The 16180-nt window shown below is 33.4% G+C and overlaps 1 protein-coding gene across 1 annotated transcript in view; it reads left to right on the top strand.

Moving 5' to 3' along the window:
• The window catches only part of LOC126883383 (zinc finger protein Xfin-like), a 105434-nt gene extending 93311 nt beyond the window's left edge, over positions 1 to 12123 (top strand). Inside the window, exons 12-16 of the mRNA XM_050648908.1 lie at positions 1282 to 1477; positions 4362 to 4606; positions 7279 to 7588; positions 8772 to 9039; positions 11520 to 12123. Coding sequence (XP_050504865.1) covers positions 1282 to 1477; positions 4362 to 4606; positions 7279 to 7588; positions 8772 to 9039; positions 11520 to 11631 — 1131 coding nt within the window. The 3' untranslated portion in view covers positions 11632 to 12123. The remainder of the gene's footprint in view (positions 1 to 1281; positions 1478 to 4361; positions 4607 to 7278; positions 7589 to 8771; positions 9040 to 11519) is intronic.
• The last annotated feature ends 4057 nt before the right edge of the window (positions 12124 to 16180 follow it).

The raw sequence follows: 16180 nt of genomic DNA, 5'->3' as shown, positions 1-16180 counted from the left end.
TTGGCACTGGATGTGACTTTTACATACCTGCTACTAAAACAGAAAAACATTTTAAGTTAAGCCATGATTTTTCTATCTTCAGTGCTGAAGCCATAGCAATTTATGAGGCCCTGCAATATTTTAAAGAATCTGAAGATATATCTGCAACAATTATTTCCGATTCACTCTCTGTTCTTCTTGCTATTCAAACTATTGATTTTCCCAATAGCAATTCAAATATTTATATCCTACTAATTAAGAAAATCCTTTCTGAAATTCATAAAAATAAAAGAAGAGTGAACTTTTTATGGGTTAAGGTTCATATAGGACTAACGCATAATGAATATGTTGATAGCATCAAGCAAAGAAAGCTGGAGTAAAAAATAAAAAATAAAAATGTATACCATTTTTATTCAGTTGCAATGCGAGGCCAAAAATGTCTTAATTTTTACTTAGATTAGAGAGCGCAACCAGCACTCTTATCGACGATTTCACCTCTTGTTAGAGGCTCTTCAGAGAATGCATAGGTTGCTTTTCTCTAATCCAGTAAATTTTTCGACATATATTAGTCCCACACTGCAACTGAGGTGAATGGATTAGGTGACTAGCGTCATCTGGCAATTGAAAGATAAAGTTTTTCAATCCTAATAGCAACATTAATAATATTGAAAAATTTTAAAAATATTACTAAAAGATTTTTAAATTGAAAACTTATTGGTACATTTCCGTGGTGACACCTCCAAGGCTTCTACAATTTGCAAGCCAGATGGATGCTGCAGTGAAGACAAAAGGGAAGGAATTCTACACTATGCAATTCACAACCCCCTATTTCGGACATGTAATGAGAGGTCCCAAATATAGGTTGCTGCAAAATATTATGCAAGGAAAAGTAGCAGGCAAACGCAGTCCAGAACGAAGATGAACCTCATGGTTGAAGAACTTGCGAGATTGGTATTGTGTTGATAAAATGTTGCTATTTAGGGTGTCAGTGAATAAAATTAAGATAGTTATGATGGTAACCAACGTTTTGAAAGGACATACAATCACTCGCTGCAGTCTTCATAAGACTGTCTTCAATCTCTGTTGAAACCAAGTGTTTCAGATAATAAGCTAGTGGGTTTACTAGTGCGCTGCAAAATACGCTTCCACAACTGTTATCACCTTTCCATACATGAATTTTTTTAGGTATTAAAACAGATCAACAGATTAAAAATAGTCGCTAGGTGCCTAATCTGGTGAATACGGTGGATGCTCCGACAATAAAATATTTTTATTTTACGCCTTGTTTATTTTGTGTTTTAGGAAAGACACCATCGTATCCATACGGGAGAAAAGCCTTTCGAATGCACGATCTGCCACAAGAAGTTCACTCTTCGAGCAACCCTCAAGAGCCACCTTCGAACGCATGATCCTCAACAAAAACAATACCCGTGTGACGTCTGTGACGTCCTTTATTCGTCCAAGACCAGTTTGAAGATGCATATGACCCTACACACAGGTAATTTACTGACTAAATAAGATATTTATTGAATGTATCTATCTATCTATCTATAAGAGAGGTTCCTAGAGGGCTCTGTCGTTTTTCGCATTTCGACCGCCATCGTTTTTTGTTCATCCATTCGTCTTCTTTGATGGCTCTATATCTCAATATGTGCCGTCAATTTTTTCCCAGGCAACTGAAGGCCTTCACCTTATTTTTTGTTGTGGTATGCAATTTAAAGCTTTCTTTGGCCATCTATCTTCATTCATTCGTTTTACGTGACCATACCACACTAGTTGTCTCGTTTCAATTCTATCTACACTGGAATATACAGTATTTGCCCTGCTTATAATATTTTCATTCCTGATGTCATCTTTTTTGCATATATCACACGCTCTCCTTAGATAATCCATTTCTACTACTTCTATTCGTTTTCTATCTTTTTTCGTGATTTATTGAATATACAGGGTGGTGAGTTTGAAAACGGGCCATAGGAAACTCAATGTAAAATTCTAAACTGTTGAATTCTTGCTTCCCTAATTATTCTACATCAAAAGACATGAGAAACTATTTGTAGAGGATTGAAATCTTTATTGAAAACAATAATTGTTAAAATTGTTCTACGAATTCCAAAACACATTCCAAAATTTTGTAAAATATAATATATTTTATCAAAGTATTTGCCAAATTTAGGCCATACACAGTGCAAGAATGTGTATAAGGTTGCCTTCGGTCACAATGAAATTATTATATTAACAATATTTTGAACTGTCAGTATTTTTATTTTATCGTTTCTATTGTTTAAAAAATAATAAAGTCGAAAAGACTCAGTTGAGGAGAAAGTAGTAATAATAAAGATGTTTTATTCAGTCAATAGTTTGCGTACTGTCAGAAATAGTAACGTGTGGCCTTACTTTTACGCACTTACTTAGGTATGGCAAATGTATTCTATTTTTCAAAATTTTGGACTCTGTTTAAATCGTAGAACAATTTTAACTTTTGTTTTTAATACAGATTTTAATCCTCTACAAATAGTTTCTCATGACTTTTGATGTAAAATAATTAGGGAAGCAGGAATTCAACAATTTAGAATTTTACATTGAGTTTCCTACCAAGAGTCTTCCAATTCACCACCAGGTATAATATTTTTACTACAAAACCGATATTACGTAGGTCAAAATTTTTGATGTAAGAGAACTGTCAAAACATTAGAATGTGTTTATATTATAAACATGGCAATAATTAAAAGTCACATTCTAATGTTTTGACAGTTCTCTTACGTCAAAAATTTTGACCTACGTAATATCGCTTTTGTAGTAAAAATAACTATATTGGAACCGTGCAAGTTGCGCAAAGCGACACCTATTTCTACGCTCTGCACTTTTATTCGCACTTCTAATTGTATTGACCAATTACGTTAGTCCTGGTTACTGGATAACTGTCAAGGCCATAGCCCAAAAAAATAATAAGAAGAAAAAATAAGATTCAGGTTATGTGATGAAAACGTAAACAATTGTATGTAGTAAATAAAATTAGTTATTAAAATGCAGTACAGCAAGCAAAATACAATTAATTAAATTTACCTTTATATAATAATTGCATATCATATCAATATTGTGGAGCAACATATAATTTTTCTCCTTCAATGACAGTAGATATGAAATGTACATCAATTTGACAATTTCAATTGACAATATGAATTATTTAAGAAAGTTGCAATATTTCTCCGCTATTCGCGCATGATCGTTTCACGTATCCCTTCCAAGTACTTGCACACCGCGAATACATATATTATCCTATAACAGTAGTCCGCCAATAATTAAGCTTTTGTATGTATTAAATGTTTTAAAACAAGGTATTGCCGCTTTTTAACTAATTATATGTTCAGTCAAATGTTTATTTACAAGATTCAAAACAGATTTATAAGCATTTTCTACGCTTCTGAAGCATTTTCGATACTTTTGAAACATTTTCTATGCTTTTGAAGCAATCTCGATAGTTTTATATTTTTCAACCCTTTTCGATTATTTTGGACACTTTTTAAATTATTTTTGGACCATTATTTCGTTGCTATTTCGGAATTTCTTTTCCTTTTTCTTCTCGAAACATTTTATTAGAATAAATAAAATATAAAATTTATATATACTTTATATATAAATTTATATACTTATAAAATATAATTTGAACACTTTTATGATTTTCATATCGTTTTGATTTTTTTTACTATTGTTGACATTTTTGACGTGTGTAATACAACTTACACACTTTTACTTATTTTTATAATGTTTATTATTATATTTAACAGTTTATTTATATGATCAAACTAAACTTTGAATAATTTTCTATGCCTTTGAAGCATTTTCGATGCTTTTGAAGCACTGTCGATGGTTTTGACATATTTAATGTTTCTTGATTAAACATGTATTTTGAACGCTTTTTAAAAATCTTTTAGACAATTTTTTCTTTGCTTTTTCGACATTTTAACGCTTTTAGACGCATTTTCGTCGAATATTTTGACGCATTCTCGACTGTTACAATACATTTTGAACTCTTTTGTATCATTTTCAGATCGTCGACTTTTTTTTCGACGAATTTTGACCTTTTTGACGTGTTTAATACAGCTTACACACTCTTTCCATTACGGTTTAAAACATTTTTTATTTCTTTGAATCATTTTTTATGGGTTTGATTCATAATTAGGCGCTTGAACGATTTTTAAAAATATTTCTTTTCTTTTTCGACATTTCGGTGCTCATAGAAGCATTTTGGTAAAAGATTTTGACGTATTCTTGACTGTTAGTATACATTTTGAATATTCTTATGATTTTCAGATCGTTTTGACTTTTTTTAGACGTTTTTTCATAACTATAGTTTTTTTTACAGCTATGTTATTGTGTTTTAGGTGTGTTGCATTACAAATGCCACGTCTGCAAGGCCGAGTTCCGAACGCCGAGTGCCAAAAAAGCCCACATGGAGATGGGCCACAAATCGTCACATAATACGAAGACCAAAAGAAAGAATAAAATCGCCAACATTTTGAGGTCTGCCAGTAACAAGTTGGTGTCACAGAGTGTAGAAGAGATTCAGGGGGAAGCGCACGAGTACGTGACATACGAAAACATCCCAGTGGAAATAGATCAGGGGCAGGTACGTACTCTAATAAATTTTTCTGAAAATATGTACACTAATAACAAAAAGTCTCGTATAATTTTTGAAACAGAAAAAAAGTTTAAAAATAATTTTTAGTTTTTAACAGAATGTTGTAATACTGGTCTCTCGTCTCTTTTACGTGTCCAGAAACCCATAAAATTTCAAGTTGAAGCGTGTTTCTGTCCAAAAAATAAACAGAAACTGTTAGAATATACAATATTAAAAGTGGATATTGCTCTATGGTTGCCACGCTCTATGGTTGCCACTTTATGTATTTGACAGTATTGATAATTGTCACTGGGCGTGATGACGTAATCGACTATTTTTTTAAATGAGAATAGGGGTCGTGTGCTAGCTCATTTGAAAGGTTATTCAATGCTCTATACAGTACTATAAACATTAAGATCATTATTTATAAAGGGTGTCAAAAAATTTTTTTGAATTATTAATTAAACAATTAATTTAAATAAAAAATTTTTTTTGACGCCCTGTATAATTAATCATGTTAATGTTTATATTACTGAATAGGGAATGAATAACCTTTCAAATGAGCTAGCACTTGACCCTTATTCCCATTTAAAAAAATAATCGATTACGTCATCACGCCCAAATGGATGACGTCACTAGTACGATATATATCAAAAAATCATAATTTAAAAAACGAATAACTTTTGTATTTTACATTTTTTTCTAATTCTGTAAATAAAGCAGTTTACAAGTGGGTCAAAATATAGTGAATAATCCTGTACATTCACTGGGACCGACCGACCGGCTCTGTCCCGTCATACAGCTGACCGACTATAATAACTTTTATTTATATTTAATTTAGAATGTGTGTACTAATTTCAGCCTTAGTAAATGGAAATAATTACCTTCGTAGGAAAGCAACTTTGATACCCTCTCAGTAACCCCTGTTCTACGTTTCGCTTGACCGACCGCAGTATGTTTCTCTACACACTCACAGTAATCAACTGTGAAAAATCTAGCTTTAGTAAATTCAAAGAGATTTTTCAGTGCTGCCTCTTGGGATACTACGATGCCGCCTTTAAAGTTAAAAAGTACGGAGCCGACATTGATCGAGTAATACATCTCAGTGGTGATGTGATGTGTTCGTTCATCAGTGCTGCCGATGTCACTATATGAAATTATATTAAGCCACTGCCAAAAATATCAGATTTTGCCAAAAATTATGTTAAAATTTTTGATCTTGGTAGTTTCTAAGGGCAATAAAAATACATTAAGAAAGTAGTTATTTATGTACCAAGTCAGTAAAGCTACTTTTTATCGAACGAGTCTGATATTATGAGCAGAGCGAGCGAGGCGAATAACAGACGAGTTCGATAAAGAGTCTTTATTAACTTGGTGCATACAAAATTTTATCGCCAACAATTTGATATTGGTTTTAATACTTACTTACAATTTACAATTTAAGAATTTTTTATATTCTAGACGTAATGACGTAATACAAATTTCATGACAGTGATGACAAAAAAATGACTTTTGAATGAGATCCGCTTTCGATTTTTAATCGATAGTTATCAATATTGAATAATTACTAAATCGCTAAAGTTTTGATTTATTTTATATGAATATAATTACAAAATACTACAGAATTTCACTTTTTGACATAAATTTAATCAACAATGTCGTAAATTTTGTACAATATTTTTAATAATTAAAGTAAATAAATTGTAAGTTAACTCAAATAAATAATCGATTACTGCTATCGACCAATTACATTCAATCTCGATTATATCGCAGCAGGTAAAGTAAAATTCTTCTTTCAGTACAATAAAGTGCTACTTTACTGCAGCAAATGAGTACAATAATGAATGACTTTAGTGACGTTTGGCGATAAAAGTTATTTTATTCAACTTAACTTGTTAATTCAAAAATTCTTGTAACAAAATTATATGTAATATCATATATTATACTATAATAAAACTACATCTGGAACGCTTTCAAATCCAATTTCCTCATCCTCATCTTGTGAAAATGAAGACTTTATGTGATTAAAATAATTTAACATTTTTTGTCTGTTTAAAAGAAGTAACATTCTTTTACTCCTTCACTTTTGCTAACACTAATTTAATATTTGCTCACAGATCGCATTTAAACGTCGACAGACAACGATATCTAAGAAAAGGTGATTTTTTTTATTTCTGCATTGCTGCAGTATCAGTTATTGCACTAACTTTATTACCCATAAGAGATTCTTTTTAAATATTTTCTGGAATTTCTGCAAAAGATTAACAATACAATCGCCATTCATCGTCAATATTTTGTGTTATGTCCCAATTATTGGCATAATTCCCACAGGCATACGTATAAAATTATGTTAAAAAATATTTATTATCAGAATGTCATAAAAGTTTAGTAAATTGAATAATTATGTACAAATCGGCAACACTGCAGATTTTCTACACTGTCTGGTACTACCCGAATAATGCCCGACGATCTGCGCAGCAATAGTGCGCGAACTTTTCCCGCCTTCTAGTGTGTCACTGCTGTTGCGTTTTCTATGCTGTGGCCAGGCTAAAGGCATATCGTTACAAGTTTCTGGACACCTTGTATATCTTTGTTTGATATTTCATATTATAATTATTTCATTTAAGATAAGACTGTGTATCTATTGTTAAACGATATTTCATATAATTATTTCATTTAAGCTATTAACCCAAACGGAAACTCTGGACCTCACGTCGCAAATAACCGACCTAAATCTTCCTCCAGGAGCAATCCTGTCCACCATACAAGAAGGCGACATTACTGTGGATCCCAACTTACTGCAGCAATTCCAGATGGCCGACGTGGTGTTGACGACGAATCCCGAACCTGAACCAGGACCTTCGATAATAATCGATGACGTTAGCAGCTTTTTGAATCTGAACCCTACGACCAATAACATTCAGATAGTTTCTATGCCTGAAAACGACGAAGGGGGAGTCACTATTAGTATTAAGGAAGAGGAAGAGATAGGTCAGTATTGTGTGATTAATGTTTGTTCTTTACCATTGTCCATTTTTTCGTCAATAGCTTCCTATTTTTTATATAGCAATAGTTTGCTACCTTTTATTAGGTCGTCCAATACATTTTGCGGGTCCATAAGCAAATAATTTTATTTCCGGAAGTCGCTAGGGGCCAAATCTGGCGAATACAATGGACTCTTCAACAACTAGAACTTAAATTCATGAATTTTGCCACATGGTCAAAATACTCACATTACACAGTGCACTGTCCTGTTAAAAACGGATTATTTTGTTTTGCAAACCGGGTCTTTTTTCATATTTTTTTTTCCTTCGCTGGTCTAAAAGGTTACAGTAATATTCAACATTGATTCTTCTCGAGTTTACTGGCCTCCACCTACTTGGGTATTTGCCCAGCTCGTCGTCGCGGAATAAAGGAAAAATATTTATATTCTAATGGCATTCATCGCATTTCATTGTAATAATATATACCAGTTTGTTGAGATTGGAGTTTGATATAGTTATTGAAGGAAAGGAAAGAAGGTTTACTATGGAAAATAAAACCATTTTGTAAAAGTACAAATTTTCGATGAATAGTTGTAACGATCAAAAACACTTGTAACGTCACATAACTGCATTTTCGACTGACGTTTATAATGTCTAGTTTAAAATTATATACAATTTTGTTTACTTTGTTGGTTCAGAATGTAAACATATAGCCCGATGACGTCACGACACGTTTTGGGCTGGCTGGTATAATTTGAATTTTTAATCGTCTTTAGGGGCCAAACGAAAAACAAACTAAACTTTTTATCCTTGATACATGTTTTAAATTATGTTCTGTTGTGATTTATAACATTTTTTTCGAATTTAAAATTTTATGCAAGTTCCCTATTAAAAGTGCTAAAAAAGTTACTGATCTATGAAACCAGGTGTCGCTCTTCTGAACTTGCTCGGTCCCAATACTAAATGGCCTGTAAACAAAGAATGGATTGACAGATTGAAATGAAACTTCATGTTTATTATGAAGAGTGTATCAACATAACCACAGAAATTTATGCTAGCAACAACGCCCTCTTTTATCGAACCGCAAAACTTATTGAACATCCTACTATATTTAGCTTAATTTGTCCATATTTTCACCACTTTAAGTCTATATCACTTAACTAATGCAAGTGTATCTCTTAAATCTTTAGCACCGAAGAAGGGCAAGTCAGAAAAATCAAAACTGGCAGTCCAGTGCGATTTGTGCTTACGACTACTGGCTTCCAAAGACGGTTTGAGAAAACACAAGAAGAACGTGCACGGTCACAAGAGGAAACACTCATGCTTTAAGTGCGACGAGAAATTCGACACCAAAGAGCAGCTTGCCGTGCACGAGAAAATACATTTGGCAGCTTTACCGTGTCCCATTTGCCCATTGGCGTTCGAGACTGAGGCGACACTGAAGGAACACTTGTACAGGTAAGGTTTTACTTCTAGTGTTTTTTACTTTTACCATTCTTCAAGTTTGAAAAGGGAGAAATCAGAGAGTAGCAAATCAGGCGAATAGGGTGGCTGTGTAGACCGTACAAACTCTCTTCTTTTGAATAGGGAAGTAGCTGCCATTCAAGTGCCGACGTAGAATCAGATAACAACTCAGTAGGGACCAAAATTAGACTCAAAATGAAAATAATGAAACGAAGAATAACATATGCACGAATCGATATAAGTAAATTAAGGAACCCACTCATAAGACACCGCCTGGCACATGAAATCAATAATCGATTAATGAATATTAAAGAACAAATTCTGCAGAACACTTAAACGGATACAAAATGATTATTAATAAAGACATAAATAGAAAAAGTCATATGGTAAAAAAGTTTCTATGGTCGCCAAAAAGGAAGCGAAAGTAGCAGTAGCAAAAGCTAAAGCAGAAGCGGATTCAAACCTATACGATCAACTTGATACCAGGGAAGGCGAAGCAAATATATATAAAATAGCCAAACAGAGAGCAAAGAAAGCAAGAGATTTTAATCAGATTAGATGTATCCGAGATGAAAATAATAAAATACTAATTTACGAAAAGGATTTCAAAAAGAGATGGAGAAAGTATTTTGACAGTTTAGTAAATGCATAATTTGACAGACAGCCTGTGGAGTTAACGGAGACAGTAACAGCAATGGTTACCAGAAAAACAAACGAGGAAGTGGCTCAAGCGCTTCAAAAAATAAAGAAAGGAAAAGCAGTCGGACCAGATGATATTCCTGGAGAAGTATGGAGAGCATTGGGAGAGACAGGAATAAGTTGGCTAGCAGGTCTATTTAATAGAATTCTGGAAGTTGGACAAATGCCAGACGAATGGAGAAGCAGTATATTAGTACCTGTCTACAAAAACAAGGGAGACATACAACAATGTACAAACTACAGGGCTATAAAACTACTTAGCGACACCATGAAAATATGCGAGAGAGTAATTGATAGACGGATACGTGAAGAAACCGAAATATCCGATAATCAATTTGGCGTAATGCAGGGCAGATCAACAACAGATGGAATTTTCATTGTAAGGCAACTGATGGAAAAATACAGGAATAAAGAGACCAACGCTCATATAGTATTCATTGATCTTGAGAAAGCATATGATAGAGTTCCTCGAGAGATTCTGTGGTGGACACTCAATAAGAAAGGAGTCCCTGGCGAATATCTAAAGATTGTGAGAGATATGTATGAGGGAGTAACGACTAGTGTTAGGACAGGTGTGGGAGAGACTGATAAATTTCAGGTGAAAGTAGGATTGCACCAAGGCTCGGTGCTTAGTCCTTATTTATTCTCATTAGTTTTGGACCAGATAACAGCGAAACTACAGGGTAGCATTCCATGGTGCCTAATGTATGCTGATGATGTAGTGTTAATAGGAAATAGTGAAAGAGACTTAGAACAAAAACTGGAGCAGTGGGGACAAGCTCTGGAGGAAAAAGGTTTAAAACTTAGTAGGACAAAAACAGAGTATTTGGAATGTTCATTTAAAGATGGAGTTACTACAAATAAAATGGTATCTTTGGATGGTGGAATGATTGTGAAAAGCAATAATAGTTTTAAGTACCTAGGATCGGTATTACAGGGTAATGGAGAAATAAATGGAGATGCCTGCAGTAGAATTAGGGCTGGATGGATGAAGTGGAAAGAAGCGTGTGGTGTATTGTGTGACAGAAAAATTCCAATGAAGCTGAAGGGAAAATTCTATAAAACAGCCATAAGACCGGCTATGATGTACGGAACTGAATGTTGGGCAGTGAAAAAGAAAGAGGAACAACGAATGCATGTGGCGGAAATGAGAATGCTTAGATGGACGAGTGGAGTGACAAAGAAGGATAAAATTAGAAATGAGTATATTAGGGGAAGTCAAAGTGTGGCACCAATTGATGCCAAAATGAGAGAGCATAGGTTGAGATGGTTTGGTCATGTTCAACGTCGAGACGTCAATCACCAATACGAAGAATAACTGAAGTGCAGATTCCTGGAAGAAGTAGGAAAGGAAGACCAAAGAAGACCTGGGGGGAGACGATAAGGCACGACACGTTGGTAAAGGGGATTAACATTGATATGACCCAAGATACACTGAATCAAGAACACGTAAATAAGCTACAGACATTTGAAATGTGGTGTTACAGAAGGAAAATTAGAATAGTATGGACTAGAAAAAAACGAACATGGAAGTATTGCGACAATTGGGCAAATAATGCGAAATAATAAATACAATAAAAATGAGACAGTTCCAATATCTGGGATATATAATGAGGGGACATGGATATGAAATTTGATAATACAGGAGTATAGGAAGAAGGAGAGTGTCATGACTGAAAAATTTAAGGAGCTGGTTTAAATGGTAATGTATTGTATTTTAAAATGTTTGCTGTGGTCTAAGAAATATCTAACTACATACTTACTTTATTTTTCAGGGTACACTCAGTCGCCAAGTCAAGTGAAGAAACTCTTTCTTTGTTCAACTTGAAGCTAGCCTCGATGGACGATCCCTTGTTAAATAAATACGGAGTGACGTATTTTAACTAAAACGTGTTTAACTCATAAGTTATGATAATGGTTGTTCTAAAATTTATGAAAGATTTTAATTTAATAGAAGACTGCTTTTTTTTTCTTTAGATTGTAATTTTTCTAAATAATGAAACACGTATAAAAATATATATAAATAATCCAAGTAAAATTTAAATTAAAAAAAAAAAGAATATGCGTGTGTGTACTTTGTACGCACGTAAGAAGTTATACTTCGAAATTAATATGTACTTTAAACAGTTTATTTATATTTTATTTACATATTAAACAAATTTTAATACCTACTACTTTCCAAAAATTTTTATTAAAACAATACCAAAAATTAAAAAAATAAAAGAATTAAACACACACAAACACAATGAAAAATGCCACAAAGAAATTATTTCTGAACAATAATTGTTGGCAAAAATTTTAACTAAATACGCATTTTCTGAAAAAAAATTATATAACAAATATACTTACAATCATAAAATGTATAAAAAAAAATAAAAACTTGCATTGGGATTCGAACCCGCGTTTATTCGGGTGCTTAGGATTTGAAATCGAATCCTCTACTCATTTAGCCACTTACACGTACCTGTCATGTGCGGAGATAGGCCAACTGAACGTTTTACTGTTTGACAGTTCTGAATTTAATCAAGTTAGTTTGATTTTTGTGAAATTAAAATATTAAAATACAACAAAACATAAAGTAAGAAAACAATATATTAGATGAAGATTGGTAGAAATGTTGGTAATCAATTTATGTAAATCAAAGCATTGCCTACTAGATAGGTATATACATTTTCCAAATAGGTAAGTACCTATGTAATTTTTTATTACAATATTGAAACATTTACAATTACGTACCTGTTGCTTTTAAAAACTATTTAAAAAGTCACTACAATTATAAACTTGCTTTTTTCTCTGTCGTCACAACAATAAAAACTAATATACACAACATTTGTTTACCCATAACCGACATATTGAACAATTATTGACAGGTCATTGTAATTACCCAATCAGAGCCTGTATAACGTTTGAGCTGCGCTCAGGACCAAGACTTTTGATGAATTCGCGCACATATAAATTTACTCCCAACGCGCCTAAAGAAGTAAGTTCAAAAAGTGTGTTCGTTCAATTTTGTGTATTCAAATGTCCATATTATTTGTTTTTTTTTTACACATTTTAACTATCTGGAACATCCTGACATATTCCTGGATTCAATGTAGGTAATAAAGTGACAATGACAACTATAATATGTTCATGTTTCATGTTCAACAATGAAAACTAGTTGTTCTCTCTTGTAACGCTCCATTTTTACTAACTCTAAGCTGTCAGCTGTCAAACTGTTCTTGTTTTGTTGTTTTTAACACTTGACTGCACAAAATGGCAGTAAATTAAAATCTTTCGTGAATTTTGGGATACCTTTTAGATATTAAATGATCTGGCTGTGTTCCTATTAAAAATTTTAGCTTTTAATGAAGTTACTGAAGAGTATAACTTAGATTAGAAAAACATTTGCATTGATTTAGTAAATTAGTTATGTTTTTGCCAGGAAAATACAGTGTTTATTTAGTTTTATAAGTTAATTGTGTATTTAGCATACTTACTAACTAAAGAAGTCCATGGTGTTTTCTTGGTTTCAGTTGGATATTTTTATTTATCAAGAATTTGTTTGCTATACGGTATAATCCAGGAGTTAGTGAGTGTCAACTGCCAATTGTCAACTGTCATGACTTACGCGGCAGAAACGTGGATGATGGCTAAAAGCGATGAAGAACGTTTAGGCTATTTTGAGCGTAAAATCCTCGAGACATATTTATAAAGACGTGCAGGAAAACGTATAATGGCGTAGACGCTATAATTTTGAGTTTTACCACCTTTATAGTGAACGTAGTATTGGTAGGTGGTAGTTAACAATTTCGTTTAGAGCGTGTTTGTATTGTTCTTTTTTTTTTTCTTCTGAACATTCTCTTTTCTTCCCTTCTAAGATTTTCATAATCTTCGCGAGTTGATCTCGTTCTGCGCTGCTGGAGTCTCTTATATGCTTCATTTTTTTGTTGGTTAACTACCACAATGGAAAAGACATACGAAAATTCTACCAACAGATAAATAGCTGCAGAAAAGACTTTAAACCCAGAATAATAGCCTGTACAGATAGGGACGGCTCTATAATTAGTAACAAGGAACAGATACTAAACAGAGGGGCGCAACATTTTGAAGAACTGCTTAGTGGCAATTATGAAGATGGCGAGATGGAGGATCCCATGCTTCAAATTAATTAAGATGATCGGCAGCCACTCCCCACCGAAGCCCATCTTAACACTTAAAAATAACAAAGCCCCCGGTTCGGATAATCTCCCTGCTTAACTCTTCAAAAACGGCGGCGACACCCTCTTGAAACACATGCATAAACTGATAACTGCAATTTGGCAACAGAAAGAAACACCCGCAGACTGGAAGTTGGGTGCACTGTGTCCTCTACACAAAAAGGGAGACATGATGGTGTGTGATAATCTGATAATTATAGAAGCATCACTCTACTCAATATGGCATATAAAGTGTTGTCCAACGTATTGTACAAAAGACTTCTCCCCTACGCTAAAGAAATAGTAGGATGATATCAGTGCGGTTTCCGTCCTAATAAATCAACAACGGACCAGATATTTACAGCGAGGCAGATCCTTGAAAAAACCCTAGAGTTCGGCGTCGACATCCACCACATATTCGTGGACTTCAAAGGCGCATACGACTCAGTTAATAGAGGTAAACTTCTACTTGCTATGGCAGAATTTAAGATACTGCTTCATCTTGTCCAATTAACTGAACTTACGCTCATAGGAGCAGAGAGCGTGGTAAAGATCCAGAACGATTTCTCAAGACCCTTCCATTGCAAAAATGGACTAAAAGACTTTAACCTGGCATTAGAAAAAATAATTCGAGAGTCCCAAATTAATACGAATGGTACTATCTTTAACAAATCAGTACAAATTGTCGGATACGCAGATGACATAGACATCATAGGTAGATCTAAAGAATCTCTGACTGAAGCATTTCGGTCGTTGAGAACATCTGCACAGAGAATGGGGCTACATATAAATGTTCAAAAGACCAAATATATGTGTTGCACTAGGTCATGCAACCCGACACCTACAAGAATAATAATTGACGACCTAGAACTGGAAGGTGTCGACACCTTCATATACTTAGGCTCGCTGCTAACTAAATATAACAATGTCAGTGAAGAAATTAAAAGAAGAATAGTGCTCGCCAATAAGTGTTACTAAGGGCTTAAGAAAACAGATGGCCTCAAAAATACCTAGAAAAATTAAATTGAGTGTCTACAAAACACTAATAAGACCAGTAGACTAGCAGTAGCCGCTATAGGTGAAAATTCTTAATCATTTTAGGCACGACGGGACCCCATAACTTAAATAGTAGAACCTAAAAGAAAACGTTTGAGCACTGTGCCGTCACTTTTCAATGGCACATGCGTCTACAGTGGCGCATCAAACTTTCCACTTATGGACGGGATACATAAATTAAAAAATACCCTCCCTAATTACCAGAATTTAATTTTTTTCATTTTTTTAAGTTTTATGTGATTAAGACATAAGATTCATCGTAATTTTAACCCACCACCCCCTTCTCCCTGCCCCCACCATCAAAAACTTTATTTTTCGATTTTATTTTTTTTGGTGGGATGCAATCAATTTTAAAATTTCAAAAAATTTACACGCATAGTTAAGGCTTTTATAAAACACGTCTATTTTTTATAGACCTGTAGGTTGAGTGTACATAACCTCAAAAAAATTTTTTTTTTGAAAAAAAGTATATAACTTTTTTTTGGGGATAGCTGCAGATCTAGTTTTTTTTAGTCTTGTGTATTTTATCAAACACTATATTTCTGATTTTTTTCAGATTTTTCTGTAACGTTGGTCATCTTCAAAAATCCAAAAAACTGTTTTTTAAGGGGGTTTTGGGGGGTTTGAACGTGTTTTTCTGATTTTTAAATATTCTAAAGAACTCAGTTACTTCAAGTTACATATAACCTATAAAAACAAAATTGATTTGATATATTATGAAGTCTATAAAATAGGGAAAATCCCCCAAAACCCCTCAAAAAACAGTTTTTCGGATTTTTGAAGGTTGGGAGACTTACGGAAAAATCTGAAAAAAATTAAAAATATAGTGTTTGATAAAACACACAAGAGCGTTTTTTTTTTAACACAACAAGCAAAAATTTAACCTGCAGCTATTCCTCAAAAAAAGTTATACTCTTTTTTGAAAAAAATAATTTCTTTTAATTTTTTGAGGTTATGTACACTCTACCTATGGGTCTATAAAAAATAAGCATGTTTTATAAAAGCCTCAACTATGCGTGTGAATTTTTTGAAATTTTAAAATTGATTGCATCCCATCAAAAAAAAATAAAAACGAAAAATGAAGTTTTTGATGGTGGGGACAGGGGGAAGGGGGTGGTGGGTTAAAATCACGATGAATCCTATGTGTTAATCACATAGAACTTAAAAAATAAAAAAAAAATTTAATTCTGTTAGTAAGTTCT

The sequence above is a fragment of the Diabrotica virgifera genome, chromosome 4, assembly GCF_917563875.1.
Source record: "Diabrotica virgifera virgifera chromosome 4, PGI_DIABVI_V3a".
Classification (NCBI taxonomy): Eukaryota; Metazoa; Arthropoda; class Insecta; order Coleoptera; family Chrysomelidae; genus Diabrotica; species Diabrotica virgifera.
The sequence above is the reverse complement of the archived record's forward strand: the minus strand, read 5'-3'. Positions and strand labels throughout refer to the sequence as shown.